General features: G+C 44.9%; 1 protein-coding gene across 2 annotated transcripts in view; it reads left to right on the top strand.

The window, feature by feature from the left end:
* Nucleotides 1-664: 664 nt before the first annotated feature.
* Nucleotides 665-15,306, top strand: part of fzd3a (frizzled class receptor 3a) — a gene marked incomplete at both ends in the record, with an annotated part of 25,544 nt that continues 10,902 nt past the window's right edge. The window contains 4 exons of one of the 2 annotated variants that reach the window (XM_079216021.1): nucleotides 665-865; nucleotides 13,336-13,532; nucleotides 14,517-14,979; nucleotides 15,052-15,306. The exon at nucleotides 15,052-15,306 is cut by the window's right edge and continues 45 nt beyond it. In XM_079216021.1, coding sequence (XP_079072147.1) covers nucleotides 665-865; nucleotides 13,336-13,532; nucleotides 14,517-14,979; nucleotides 15,052-15,306 — 1,116 coding nt within the window. Of the gene's footprint in view, nucleotides 866-13,335; nucleotides 13,533-14,516; nucleotides 14,980-15,051 lie in introns of those variants that run through there. The other variant, XM_079216022.1, reaches the window with a different exon arrangement.

A 15,306-nucleotide genomic window follows, 5' to 3' on the forward strand; every position in this document is an offset into this window, starting at 1 on the left:
AACCTGTTCTTCTATATGACAAAGACATACGAGAGGTTTTGAATAATCTGCTACTGGTTAATAGAAAATATATCTTAACATTTTGTTGTGCTTTTATTTTACAGATTGCGGGGTTGGTCATCGTCTTCCTTGGTGGTCGTCATCAATATTCTCCCCAAAGCATCGTCGCTGGAGGGGGAGGAGAAGGAGGAGAGGGAGCGGTCACGGAGCATCTTAAAGGACCACCGCATCGTTTAAAGGACTACCGCACCTTAAAGGACCACCATCTTAAAGGACCGCCGCATCTTTTAAAGGACCACTGCATTTTAAAGGACCACCGCATGTTAAAAGACCACTGCATCCACCACCGCATCTTAAAGGACCACCAGATATTTTAAAGGCCCACCGCACCTTAAAGGACCACCGCATTTTATAGGACCGCCGCCTCCCAGCCGGCGATGAAGGTCTTGTGACACACCGGTGCCGCTGTCCGGATTCCCCGCAGCGATGGATGCAGCCAGCTTCAGTCATGGCCGTGACGGACCACGCCGCCCGACTCGCACTGCTTCTCTGTGAGCCGAAGAGGAGGGAGAGACGACCAGAGAGCCGGCGGCTACCTGGGTTCAACCCTTCTTCCTAACCTCGATTCCATCCTCATCCTCCCCCGCTGCCGTACGGGCCGGTCATGGATCTCCTGTGGGTGCTGTTGGCGTCCATGTTGGCGCCGTGCGTTGCCATCCCCATGGATGCGACGGAGGAGAGCCACAGCCTGTTCACCTGTGAGCCCATAACCCTGCGCATGTGCCAGGGGCTGCCCTACAACTCCACCTACATGCCCAACGTGCTGAACCACTACGACCAGCAGACGGCGGCTCTCGCTATGGAGGTAAGGTGCACCGCTGCTGCAGCTCTGAAGCTCTGTTTGTGGGACACATACTGTATCTGTTGATTTTCAGTGCTAATGATCACTAGTGGTATTTAAACACATGTAGACCACAACAGACAGTGGTGGGGATTGAAACATTGCAGCTTTGAGATCAGTGGAAGCGCCGTGTCTAGGTGTGTTTCAAAAACAAAAATGATAAATGCTGGGAAATTAAGATTCACCTCATCCGACATGAAATACAGGTAAACATACAAATAGCACCCCGTTTTATTTTTCTCATATGAATTAGTCAATTTAAAGCTGTCAAATTTCAGACAGCAAAGGGATTGCCTGTATCAAATGGATTTACAAATGGCAGTATGTCACACTTAACACGTCATTTTATATCTGGGTCATATATATATAGGTAAAATGTGGAAATTATTATTCACAAGCGTTAGCGCGTCCGTACATTGCTTATTGCATCTTATTGTTTACGCCGTGCCCGGTTCTGTTTCGTCCCGCTTCTGTTCCAGCTCTAGCTTTTCTCTCCTCTGAATCTCTCCAGAGTTCAAACCTTCAGCCACTCAAGAGTTCCATGATAATGTTTTGATAATTGATTCATCCTTATAGTCCTTTTTCTATTTTCTGGTTTCAGCTTCTAAAGTTGGATGATTTTTATCTTTACAACCGATATAAAAAGTAGAATGCTGATCAATACATTTTAATTTGTCCTCTTTGGTTCTGGGAAATTGGGATGGATGTTTCATAGGTTTTTGATATTCCATTGACTATGGTAGATTATTAGTGGGTTGGGAAATTTGAATTGAGCATAGCTAATTCAATTTCAAATTTCAGCAGGAATTGTATTCTTACTTTGCTGTTGTCTTAATAGATTTGTATTAAAGATATGGATATGGAACATCAATAGCTACTGGCCTACATAAAGTGGGCTTACACATGAACAAAGAGTCATTGCATATTTTGGGCATACTTAGTTATGACTAGACCCGCCCCTACAATTCATCGGTGGTTTAGGTCGACTTTCGAGATTTCTTTAGTTGATTAGTCGTTCTTTATGTTTTCATTATGCCGTATGATTTATTTCCAAGAAACGTGTGAGCACATCGCTGCTAAACACCAGATAAAGTGGTGCTTTTGATTCTTTGTGAAGGAATTCAGCGTTACAGATCGACTAATCGATCTGTTAGAATTTATAATAAAATATTGGATTTTGTTCAGAAGTGCCAGTCTGAAACATTTGCGTTTTCCTCCCCAAATACTGTATATTTTGGAGATGTGAAAGCGTTGATGAAAAACGGGGCACCTTCAATATCTTCTTCAGGAATGCTCCGTTTCTCCCGTGTTCTTCCATTCAGCCCTCCTACTTTGTTCCCTTCAATGACCTTTTCTGAGCATTTTCCTCTGGTCCTTTCACTGTTCTTTTACTCTAGTCAGAGCCTCACAGTGTTGTGAAGCCGGACTACAAAACCCACACCTTCCCAGCAGTCGGGATCGTCTTCCTAACTGGTTCAGTGCGTCTGCGGCCCGTAGACACCAGTAGCCCACATAGCTACCACCGAGGCTCACGGGGTCTGTGATATCAAAGCTAGCCTACTTTAATTTGTCTCTTCTCGCTCCAGGGACTGGGAATGTATTACCAAAGAATTAAGCATAAAATCCAGTTTTAATACTTGCCCCTGGACGCTATGAGCACAGTGAATTATTAAATCCTTAAAATGGTTTCTGGCCACCGTCTGGCATGTTGACAGACTGGGAGATTTACCACAACATGCAGGGACTCTTCACATCAAAGTCATTTTACATAACCGGCTTCTGAGCAGTTAGTCAACTTATCCTGGGAGGGAAGATACCAAACTGTGCTTCAGATGAAGGATTAAAGCTCGGCCTCCTGTGTTTAGGCCCTGCTTTATTGTTCCTATAGCCTTTAGATTATCTTTAGACTGTTGTGTCTGCGTCATCCTCTGAAATGACGGGTTAGGCATTTACACACAATCACGGAGCAGATGCATCACCTCGTTAGCTTAATCCCATCCTTTGGATCGGCTGATCCCTCTGGAAGCTCAATCTATCTAGCAATTACTGGCCGAACTGCACCACAACATCAGACTGGCTGAAACATCTGTGTGCGTGTGTGTGTTTGTGTGTGTGTGTCAGTCCATCCATCTTTACTTATCTCACATTATTCATTCCCTCCATCACTTTTACCCTTTGACTCGGCGGTGATGTGCGCCCGAGCGCTGGCGACCATCTGCTGCACTTCGCCGTGCTCGTTTTGAGCGAGTGAGAGCCGGAGGCATGGAGGGGAAAACCCTGGCTTATGTAACCGAGTCTGACCGCGGCATCGCATCATATCACGGCTGCACTCGCGTTTGGAAAAGCTGCATCCCACCTCTCTTGCCCGCTCATACCCGGCGTGTCCTTTCTATTCACCCTCGTCCTCTGGATTTTGTTTAGGTTTTTAAAGAAAAAGCGTTCCGAATTTTGACCGTGTAAATCAGATAGATGTCCGTGGTTTGGGTGGAACCGTTTTCTCACTGAGGAGATGCTACTAACCCACTGCTGGGTTCGCTTTTTGGCACCTAATCTCAGTGAACAGAGAGAGGCACTTCTGGTTTAGACGGTGTTCACTTCGATTGGTCACGGAGCCGCAATTAAGTCTCTTTTAGAGCTCAGAAACGGTAGTTGGGTTTTGGAAAACGCACACAAACCCCGATAGGGAAATAACGACAGACCCCGCCTCGGTTCGGCTCTTGTTTTCCAGATAACTCGCCCTAGATCCAGTTCATGGGAGAATTCAAAGCTCGTAAGATGTTGAGGGCAGCCAAATGAGAATTGACAGTTGATTTTAAAGGGAATTAGGTCCGCTGAATAGCCGTGGTAATGATGATGAATGCCCCGCACCGTGGAGGAGCTGGGAGTTGGAAGAGGACCAACGCCTGCCGCTCTTGCAGTTTTTGTCCAAACCCCCTGAAGTGGTGTCTTTCTGAATTCCCTTTTCCTCCGGTCTCGCTTCTCAAGGTCTTTTCAAGGTTTTCCTGTTTTGTTGGGGAAAGCGAGCCCAATTTGTCACAATCTCGTTATAAACTTTCTCGGTGCTTCATTTTCTTTGGTTTACCGGACATATGGCCATCATTACGTTACATTACATTTCATTTAGCTGTCGCTTTTATCCAAAGCGACTTACAATAAGTGCATTCAACCATGAGTACATACTCAGAACAACAAGAATCAAGAAAGTACAATTTCTTCAATAAAGTTAAACTACAAAGTGCTATCAGTAAGAGACATTTAAGAGCTACTAAAGTGCTATTTTCCTTATTCAAGGTGCAGTAAAAGGTGTGTTTTTAGTTTGCGACAAAAGATGTAGAGACTTCCTGCTGTCCTGATGTCAATGAGGAGCTCATTCCACCATTGAGGAGCCAGGACAGCAAACAGTCGTGACTTTGTTGAGTGTCACTGTAGCGTACTTCATCTCAGGCTGATGTTTACTGTGGGGATACAATGGCATTTGAGGAATAAGCATCAAAACACATTAACAGACCAGATTTACATAGGGATATTATACATTTTTTAACTACATATTTGCTGCCGGAGGTGATTGGTGCAGGCAGGAGCTTCTGTGTCGGTGTCGGTCCTCCGCCATCATTGCTGACCGTTCGATGACCTCGCAGCTGAAGTGGGACAGCGGCCTCGGGGCTGGGAAATATCGCCTGTTTCTGCGGCACAATGACTCACACCAGATAAGTGGGAGCGTGGCGGATTTGACTGGCGTTCCAAAAAAAGAAAAAAGATCGGGGGTAAAAAAAACCTTTCTTTGGAGATAGATGCAGTGTATAGCAGCGTGGGCTAGGAACTGTGTTTGCTTCAGTATGATATCTAGACTGCTTTCTTTATTAATACGGTTAGATGACAAGGGAGCCACTAGATTGGCAGTTCCTTTTAAGGAATTGTTTGGCGGAATGTGGAGGCAGATGTCAGGATATTGTTCTAAACGTTACTTTGTCTTCTGAGAAATGCTTTTTCTAACAATGACCCGTGTGTCGACGTTCTCATTATTGTTCCAGCGATGTTGGACCTGCAAAACACAGCACGGATTTTACATGAAGAATTCAAATGAAATACTGAAATCAAATGTTAAATATTGTTTTATCGTGGAAAATGTGCATTTGCTTCATTCTACAGCTTAATTCTACAGCTAAATGCAGAAAACGTGTGCTATCTTTACAATATATACACATATATTGTTTCTGGTTTGGCAGGCATGTCAGATATCTCTCAAGACAAAGACTTGAACGTTCCTTTGAGGCCAGATGGGACACGTTAATTAAATTAGATTTATCAGAGGGGCTTGTTTACATGAAGCCAAAGCCAAGCCAGCACATCATTTTGAATGGCGGCAAGATAAAAGATGACGGTTGGAAATCTAGTGACGATAAACAAGCCCTATGACGTCCGGCTCTGTCTCTCAGACCAGGTTATTCTGCCTAGCGACAGGGAGACATTTCTAGTAATATGAGGAAATTGAAAAAGGCCTTTCTTGATTTCAGCTTCCCATGTTGTTAGCGTTTTGTTTTGTGTGAAGGGCGAGCAGGGACACACACACCAATCAATAGTCTGTTTTTAATCTGCTCTGTCCTACTTCCACTCATTTCCTCCTCCTTTCAGGTCCTTAAATCAGCCTCTTGTCTCAGGTTTACAACGCATTCAGATAAACTGTGTCATGTTACAGCTGCTGCGTAGAATAACCCAGATACTCCACCCTGCTGTGTGAATGGATTTGTAAAGGGTGTGTGTGTGTGTGTGTGTGTGTGTGTGTGTGTGTGTGTGTGTGTGTGTGTGTGTGTGTGTGTGTGTGTGTGTGTGTGTGTGTGTGTGTTTGTTTGTGTGTGTGTGTGTGAGAGAGAGTTTCAGTAAAATGCTGATAATGCTGCCAGTCTGTTAAAACGGGCTGCAGTGAACTAAATAGTACACCATGCAACATGCTCATTGTGTAAAGTAGTGAAGATGTTTCCCAGCTTAGCGCACACACACAGACACACAGACACACACACAGAGACAACATGGTCTGATAAATCCTACCCAGCGTGACCCAGGCTATAAAGGAGCCTCTTGTTTTATTTAATGTCCAACACCGTGTTTATTGGCAGTAGACTGAAAGAGAGGCACATCCAGAGAGCAAGTCGCTGGTCCACAACAACCTTTCTGTGTGTGTGTGTGTGTGTGTGTGTGTGTGTGTGTGTGTGTGTGTGTGTGTGTGTGTGTGAGGGTGAGGATGAGGGTGTGTGTGTTTGCGAGTGTGTGTGTGTGTCTACATGGACATTGCACACTGTCAGAGCGCAAGGTTTTCAAACATTTCTTAGCGGTGAATGACACGGTTGACTCAGTCAACCCATCTCTCTCTCTCTCTCTCTCTCTCTCTCTCGCCCCCCCTCCTTCTCCCATCTCTTTTGTCCTCCCCCTCCCCCTCTCCCGTTGCCCAGGAAACAGTCCCAATTGTGCTGTTAACAAAGGGAGCGGAGGCTTTCTTGCCTCCCGGGAGGTGGTCCCCTCCGCCCCGCACCCTGACCTCCTCGAACCCTGCTCTCCACCCTCCTCCTCCTCCTCCTCCTCCTCCCTGGTGATGCATCACTCGTCGCCATGGCGCTGAGCTTGGAAATTTGCAGAATTGGAATGGCAGCAGAGGAGAAAGGAGGATGAAGGGGGGTGTGATGGGAAGAGAGGTGACTGGGAGGTATTTCTAAAAGAGCAGACCAACACAGACCAGAGCAGGGTTCTTGGAAAAGTCATGGAATTTTATTTAAATGGTTATTCCCAGGCCTGGAAAAAGTCGTTGAATAAAATAAAATCCCCAAAGTTTTGTAAAAGTCATGTGTTAATTTACGCTGAGTTTGAAATAATTAATATGCAAAAAAAGAAAGACGCTCAAAAATATAAGCAGGCATACATACAGGCATCTATATAAATGTTTATTCTTTTAATCAAACTATTGTCTCATTCATTTGTGTCATTTAAGGTTTACTGTATGCTTTGTATTCTCATTGTTACTTTAAATACTACATTTACTCACTTTTTCATGTTTACACCCAGATTTCACAAAATGTTTGGTCATGGACATTTGGTTTAATGTCATGAAAAAGTCTTCCTAGCAGCAGACTCTGACCTCCATGAACAGATAATGACTTTAGCGTCAGGAAGCCACACAGCCTCCCTCTGATGACTTCATTGGACTAGGCCATATTAATATTTCATACCACTGATAGAAAAACAGATCTCAGATATTCATGGAGGTGAAACGGAGGTCACGGCTGTTTTTCTCCGTTCTTCAAAGGCAGACCGCTTGGAGACGAGAGAGAAATATGCAAAATCACATGTTCAGTAAGCAAATGCATGTTCAGCACATTGAACTGCATGGCGATGTAAAGAGCATTTAAAAAACTATTTCCCCTATTTTATATCCTCATTTCAGTTTGTGAAAGATTTCAGTATTTAGTATTATAAATGACATATTCAGTATGCACTAAATGCAGATGTGCCGCTGATATTTGACATGTGATCAGAGACGATTCCCCCAGGAGTTCAACCAGGTGGAGGCAATTAAATATTAAATCCAGTAAACGAGCCGTGAAATAGCATGTGGCCTTTTTCTCCAGTTTAGTCTTCCTCGTCTCTTGACTTCTATGTTTTATTACTTATCTGTTTTTGGCATTTTTTTAGATTTGGTCTTTGAGTATTTCAAACATTTAGATTTAGCTTGTCGGAGCCACCTTTCTTCTTGGCTTGTTGTGACAATTTATTGTGATTATATATTTTAGACCGTATCTCACGGCACGTTTTTATTTTAGAAATGTCATTTTAGAATAGAAATATATGTCGATTGTGACAGCATTGACAGGTACTGAACAAAGCAGCAGTTAACTGGCTATATATATATGTACATACATAACTATATATATATGCGTCCCAGAAGTCTCTGCTTCTCCAGCACACATCTGAATGTGTGTGAGCTTGGTGTGGCATATTATTATTATTCCACACTTTCACAAATCCCAAAATCTCAGAACAAACTCTCATGAATAAGTAATGACTGTGAAGCTGAAATTGCATTAGCATATCTCCCCCCAAGGCCCGCTCCAGACTTGTGTATTACACGCTCGATTCTCCTGACACGGGGTGGAAAGCGCCATGACAGACCCCTGGCCCATTCATCGGACCAGTGCTTCACCAGCTGTTCCCAGTGTGCCCATTAACGTCAAATCCCCGTGGAGAGAGTGGAGGGTCCGCGGGGACTCGGGGTCTCGGTGGTTGGAGCCGTTTGGGCAACGCTGCCACGAGCCATATGTCCCGTCCACCACCAGTGAGTCCGGCCCACACTCACTGGCTTCATGGTAAAATGGCCGAATGGAGATATTGAAGAGATGGAGGAGGAGAAGATGATGGAGGAGTGTAAAAATAGAAAAAAGGGAAGCATGATGAATAGGAAGAGAATCGAATCGTTTTCCCACTCATAGATCATCGCTCCCTGTAGCCTATATATGTAGCCTATATATTTATTCTAAAGTTCCCCGTGGCATCTCTGTTTGCAGTACACTGTAGTACACTGTAGTACACGGTGACTGTAGTACACTGCAGTACACTGTAGTGCACTGTAGTACACTGTAGTACACTGCAGTACACTGTAGTACACTGCAGTGCAATGTAGTGCACTGTACACTGCAGTACACTGTGCTCTATGGAGCACATCAGTAGCCTGCGGGAGTCAAAGCGGAGTGGAGGAGTGAATAAACTGAAGATGCGAGCTCGCTTTAGCTGCATTAGATCATGTTTGAGTGGCTAGCCGGCGCTGATGCAGTCATGGACGCCACAAAGCAACGCAGCCGCAGGGAGAGGAGTCGTGCAGGAGCTCCCAGTACTGACTGGGAGGATGAGGAATGTCTGTTGTCTAACAGCATACTTTCTTTTCTCTGTTTCTCAAGATATTTCATTTCAAGAGTCGTCGTTGGTTTACATGGCGTCTCTTTGAATAATCCTGTGAAGCCCTTTAAAGGCTTTTCTAACAGCTCTGTCCGTGTGGATCCACAGCTCTGAGAAGTTTGGGCTTCTCCAGGTGTTCAGGGGTTCTAGTCTCGGTTTCAGTTTAGTATTTGACTCTACGTGTCTTCTTTTATTCATTTTAAACTGCTGCTGTTTATGAGTCAAACACTTCCTGCTCAGCAAACGACAGGTACAACCTTAATGGATTTGTTTAGGTTTTCTGAACTACTTTGTAAATAACTGATGGATTATTATTATTATATGGATTATTTCCTTTACGATTAGTTGATGAATAACGTTGTTGATGGGCAGAAAAGTAGCATTTTATTGTCAAGCAACTTTATGGTTTCTAGCTTTAGTAATGTGAATATTTGCTGGTTTTCTGAATCCAAGTCATTTCATAGTGGGAGGTCAATGTTTTATTTTTCTTCACGCGCCACTGAGCAACTGTCATAGCAGTGAATCGAGGCCCCGTCTCTCTACATCCGTGGAACAAACACTGGTCTCACACACACACACCTAGACCGCGCCCGTAGAACCCGTCAAGCGTTACTTGATGGCTTTTTGCAATACTGTGTCCGACTGGATTGATGGCGTAGCTCTGCAGTGTGTATAGTCTCATGGTGACTGTGTTAATGCTTCATACATGCAATGCAATGAGCGCTTACGTCCATGTGCAATGAAACGTGATGACTCCATTTGTACAGGAATCACACGATCCACTGGTTGATTGATCTCAGCTCTGACGGGCGTGTAAGTCATCTAAACTGCGTGCGGATGAACACTCAGCTGGGTTAAGACTCTCGTTATGTGAACACAAGCCCTAATCCCTCACTAACAGTCAATGATCCCACGTCTGTCTCCGCGTGTCTTGCGTTCAACGGCTCATTGTGGTATCGCTGGTTTCACAGCAAGACCAGAATGAGCCAGAATGAGCTGGAAACCAGCGAGACCACAATGAGCCGTCAAACGCAATCGGGAGACAGACGTGGGATCATGTGGCTGCTAAAAAAAACAAGTGCTGTGTACTATGGATTAAAGGGATTTTTTAATTCCAAATATCCGTGTTCAGTCTAAATGACCAGTTGTATAACAGCAGACTCCAATTCTCATTTCATGTTTGGATTGCTCAGAAAATCCCATCTTGAGATTGGTTGTTTTTTTGTGCTTCCATCTGGGTCAGAAAAGTACAAAGTATTAGCACCAAAATTATACTTAAAGTACCAAAAATAGTAATAATACTAATTTACACAAAAGATATCATGATTTAAATTAAATATAATTAACAACAATGAGGTGAGTCAAACTATTTTAATAGTGTTTATTATTCCTGTAGGTTCTGTTATGAATACCAGTATTTGTTCATAGTCATAATAGTTATTCTGTCTGTATATATTATATTTCAGCTATAGTGGATTATTTACTGTTTTTTTATTGTTTATCTGCTTATTTATAATACTTGTTTTGATCTTGTTTCTTTTTACTGTCTCTGGTTGCACAAATAAAGAAGATCTTATCTTTCCTTTAACAAAACAAATACAACTGAGCCGTATCATTTGACTGTCAGTGAAGCAGCTTCTGAATGTGCAGAAATTCAATAGCATATCTCACCCGCTGGGTTCCTATATAAATAATACACTGCTGCATTTTAGTTCTGGTCCGGTTCCTGTTCACGCAGACTCTTTACAAACGAACCAAGAGGAGTCATCTCATTTATCCGTCTGCAGATGAACCGCATGTAAAGCAGAAAGATTGAGTCTGTGCAGTAATAACTGAGCTTTCTCACTTCTGATTACAGCACAGCAGTTTTGACGTGCATGCGTGTAGATTTATATAAATGGCCTCATAAATATACAAAAGTATGAGATCCTGATTCCTGAACAGAGTTCACGATCAGAAGATAGAAATATGAGTAGTTTAGCTCAAATCACATCAGTAACCTTTTGGAAACCGTGCGCGAAAATTCCCCCGCGCCTATTATACCGGAACAAAAAAATCCTTAATAACCCTTAATAAGTACCCCTTACAAAGTTGGATTTCACTAACAAACACATCTCCGTAACCCTACGGGCTTGTGGGAGTCTAAACAAAAGATATAAGCACGATAGACCGTCTATTAGTACCTGAAAAATCACAAAACGGCCGGAGCTTCTTCTTTTTTTTCCCTCCGTCTCACATTTCCTGGGCTTCCTGTTCCACTCACAGTCCTAAAACCAGCAGAAGCAGACGGATATTTCAAGTCTCAGCGTGCACCATTCAGACAAAGTTTTGGCATAAAATACATAATTTTACCATTTTTTAACCGAACGACACAGTTTTTTGACTGAAACTCCTTCGTAACACCCCAATGCTTTGTTTTAGTGTGATTTTTGCGATTCTTTAGGTCCTAATCTCACAGAAAAAATGACTTCCTGTTAGTTCCGAACTTTTGTCTACTTGTAGTTTACGGATCACGTTTGGATTCATTCATGTGTTTGTAAATATATATTTATGTAGAAATGTATGTGTAGCTGCATCCTTTGTTCTTTTTATGTCTGCCTGTGAAATACATTACTAGTAGTTTTGATATGTGTTACATAAATACGATTTTGTATTATCAACCACACAAGATATGTTTTAAGATCAAACATGAGACGAATAGTCAACAATCCAGCGTTAAGTATTACAACTACACATAAAATAAGGATTTTCTCCAACACGTGGTGTTTGCTGTCAGCTCTAAGAGCCAATCAGCTCTCTGATGTGGAGACAGCCAGGCGTTTCCCATCATGCACTGGGCCACGCAGTCCGTGGAGAGCTACTGCAGCGGCTGGCTCTGAAATCGACGGCCGGCTTGATCTCGTGAGAGTATCGTTGATCACGTGTGCATGACGTCAGAGCAAGTCGGGATCAAGTCGGACACAAATCTAACCGGCATGCATTGCACACCGATTGCCGCCGATCGATTCTGCGCAGAACTGGCTCATCTCGAACGAGCCTATTAGTATGTGGGCTGTTGTTAAGCCCTGAACCATACAGTTTGAAAACGCTGTACCGCTCGAGGAGGCATTTTTGGAAAATCTTGCTCAGATCATGCTGGACGTTCATAGTTATGATCAAAATATGGTATTAAAGTGATTTTATTAAAAATATACATTTTTTTTAACAAATAAATTCTGAAAAAAATTATAGAAAATACACAAGTATTAGAACTCACAGAGGGCTCATACGACTACTTGAACACAGGGAACAAGAGGTCCAACCCCAGCGCCCCCATATGGGGGGCTTGGTGCTCAAAAGGTTTAAAGTCACCTGTAACGTTACATATTCAGCTGCTGGTTAACGGCAGAACGTAATGTTGAACTTGTTTACGCCACGGGGTCGTGTCCCGTTAACATCCCTCTAACTCTTCCTCCTCCTCGACCCGCTGTCTTCCAGCGTTGGGGGAGGTGTGCAGCGTTAGTCTGATGACTGGGTGTGGCTGGAGGCTTCTCTGTATCACACACCAACACTGAGCTGAATGCAAATGCATGCTCCCAGACGCATGTAGCCGTGCGCTCCCAGACGCATGTAGCCGTGCGCTCCCAGACGCATGTAGCCGTGCGCTCCCAGACGCATGTAGCCGTGCGCTCCCAGACGCATGTAGCCGTGCGCTCACAGACGCATGTAGCCGTGCGCTCTCAGATGTGTACACACACCAACACACTGCTGCATTTGCATATTAACAACTCGCCCACAGATGCTTCCTGCTCCCCCGCCTCTTGGCTCCGGCTTTATGTGCGAGGCCATTATGCTGGGTGTGTTAGCAAGTATATAATATACTTCAGTCAGTACTTGGCTTTGGTGTGTGTGTGTGTGCGTGTGTGTGTGTGTCTGTGTGTGTGTGTGTGTGTGTGCATGCACGTTGCAGCAGTGTCAGTCAGCCACAGCATGGTCCTCCCTGTAACACAAAGGTCCTGTCAGCGTGTGTGTTTGCGTCTGTGTGTGGTGGGGCCAGTGTGTGTGTGTGTGTGTGTGTGTGTGTGTGTGTGTGTGTGTGCATGTATATTATGCATGGTGGAGAGTTGAGGGAAGTAGTGGGAGAAATTGGTGAAGATTGGTCGTCTGTGTGTGTGTCTGTATGTGTGTGTGTGTGAGTCTGTACGCGCGTTGCCGCAGTGTCAGTCAGCCACAGCGTGGTCCTCCCTGTAACACAAAGGTCCTGCCAGCATATGTGTGTGTGTGCGTGTGTGTGTCCCAGCATGTTGTGCTCCTCCTGTCTGAAGGGTGGAGGGGATTATTGAAAAGAGGCCAGCGTTGTTTTCATGGGCTCATCTCCAGAACGTGTCAGAGTCGCGCTCCACTGATCTCTTTGTGCGTCTCTCTGGCCCTCGTTGTGAAGTCGGGGGTTCCGGTGTTAAACTTGCTCAACTGTTTGAAATCAAATGTTGCATTGACGCTTGCGTCCCCTCCTGCAGCCCTTCCATCCCATGGTGAACCTGCAGTGCTCTCCAGAGCTGCGGATGTTCCTGTGCGCGCTCTACGCCCCGGTGTGCACCGAGTACGGCCGCATGACGCTGCCCTGCCGCCGCCTCTGCCTGCAGGCCAAGAGCGACTGCTACAAGCTCATGGACATGTTTGGCGTCAGCTGGCCGCAGGAAATGGACTGCAACAGGTTGGTGTAATGAAGAGGCTAAGAGGAATGCCATGTTTTCCAGAAACTCTGATATCTGATTTTACTAGTTTGAATCCCATTGAGTCAACCACAGCAGCACAGACGGCCACAAGCTACATTCTCATGTCATCACAAGTGAGACCATGAAGGTGGATGTTTCAACCCGAAGGCACCAAAATGCCCCAAAAAATAAAATCCCAAAAGTTTAGTAAAAGTCATGTAAATGTGTTATATTCATGTGTTCATGACGTCTATTTACGCTGAGTTTGAAATAATTAATATGCTTTTAAAAGAAAGACGCTCAAAATATAAACAGGCATACATACAGGCATCTATATAAATGTTTATTCTTTTAATCAAACTATTGTCTCATTCATTTGTGTCACTTAAGGTTTACTGTATGCTTTGTATTCTCATTGTTCGTTGAAATACTACATAATAATAAACTTTTTCATGTTTACACCCAGATTTCACTAAACGTTTGTCATGGAAATTTGGTTTAAAGTCATGGAAAAGTCATGGAGATCCATTAGTCACAATGTGTATGAACTCTGCGTTAAGCAAGGTTCATACACATTGTGACCAATGGGTTTCATGACTTTTTTCATGGAAATTTGCTTAAAAGTCATGAACATTTTGTTAAAAGTTATGGAAAAGTCTTGGAAATTTGGTTTAAAGTCATGGAAAAGTCATGGAGATCCATTAGTCACAATGTGTATGAACCCTGCTTTTGATAAAGCGTTGCACTAGAAAGCTGTATTCAGCTGCTTGATAGTGCAGTGGAAATGAAATCAGTTTTCAAGCCTCAACAAGTTTAATTTCTTCTCCGTTTTACTGCACTTATGTAGGCGCTAATCACCTGCTGCCTTGGAAAATGTATTCATCAATCTTCAAAAGCAGTGCGACGCTTGGCAGTAACTGGTTGGCAGTAATTTGGCGTTGGCAGGAAATAACCCGGCCCTCGCCGTGTCTCGTCCCGCTCAGGTTCCCGGACTGCGACGCGCCCTACCCGCGGCCCGTGGACCTCCTGTCCGGCTCGGACGCCACGGACTCCCCCGTCTCCGTCCAGCGGGACTACGGCTTCTGGTGTCCGAGGGAACTCAAAATGGACCCCGATCTGGGCTACTCCTTCATGGGGGTCCGCGACTGCTCGCCCCCCTGCTCCAACATGTACTTCACCCGCGAGGAGCTGACGTTCGCCCGCTACTTCATCGGCGTGGTGTCCATCGTGTGTCTGTCCGCCACCCTCTTCACCTTCCTCACCTTCCTCATCGACGTGTCGCGCTTCCGCTACCCGGAGCGCCCGATCATCTTCTACGCCGTGTGCTACATGATGGTGTCCCTGGTGTTCTTCCTCGGGTTCCTGTTGGAGGACAAGGTTTCCTGCAACGCGGCGAGTCCCGGGAGGTTCAGGGCTTCAACGGTGACCCAAGGCTCCCATAATAAAGTAAGGAAACATCCGTCCGCGACTCCATTTTGTTTGTGTTAGATACGGATGTTGACCTTCTCTCTCTCCCAGGCCTGCACCCTCCTCTTCATGGTGCTGTACTTCTTCACCATGGCCGGCAGCGTCTGGTGGGTCATCCTGACCATCACTTGGTTCCTGGCGGCCGTTCCCAAGTGGGGCAGCGAGGCCATAGAGAAGAAGGCCCTCCTGTTCCACGCCTGCGCCTGGGGCATCCCCGGTGTGCTCACCGTCACGCTGCTCGCCATGAACAAGATCGAGGGCGACAGCGTGAGCGGCGTCTGCTTCGTGGGCCTGTACAACCTGACG

This window comes from Taurulus bubalis, assembly GCF_910589615.1.
Source record: "Taurulus bubalis genome assembly, chromosome: 3".
NCBI lineage: Eukaryota > Metazoa > Chordata > Actinopteri > Perciformes > Cottidae > Taurulus > Taurulus bubalis.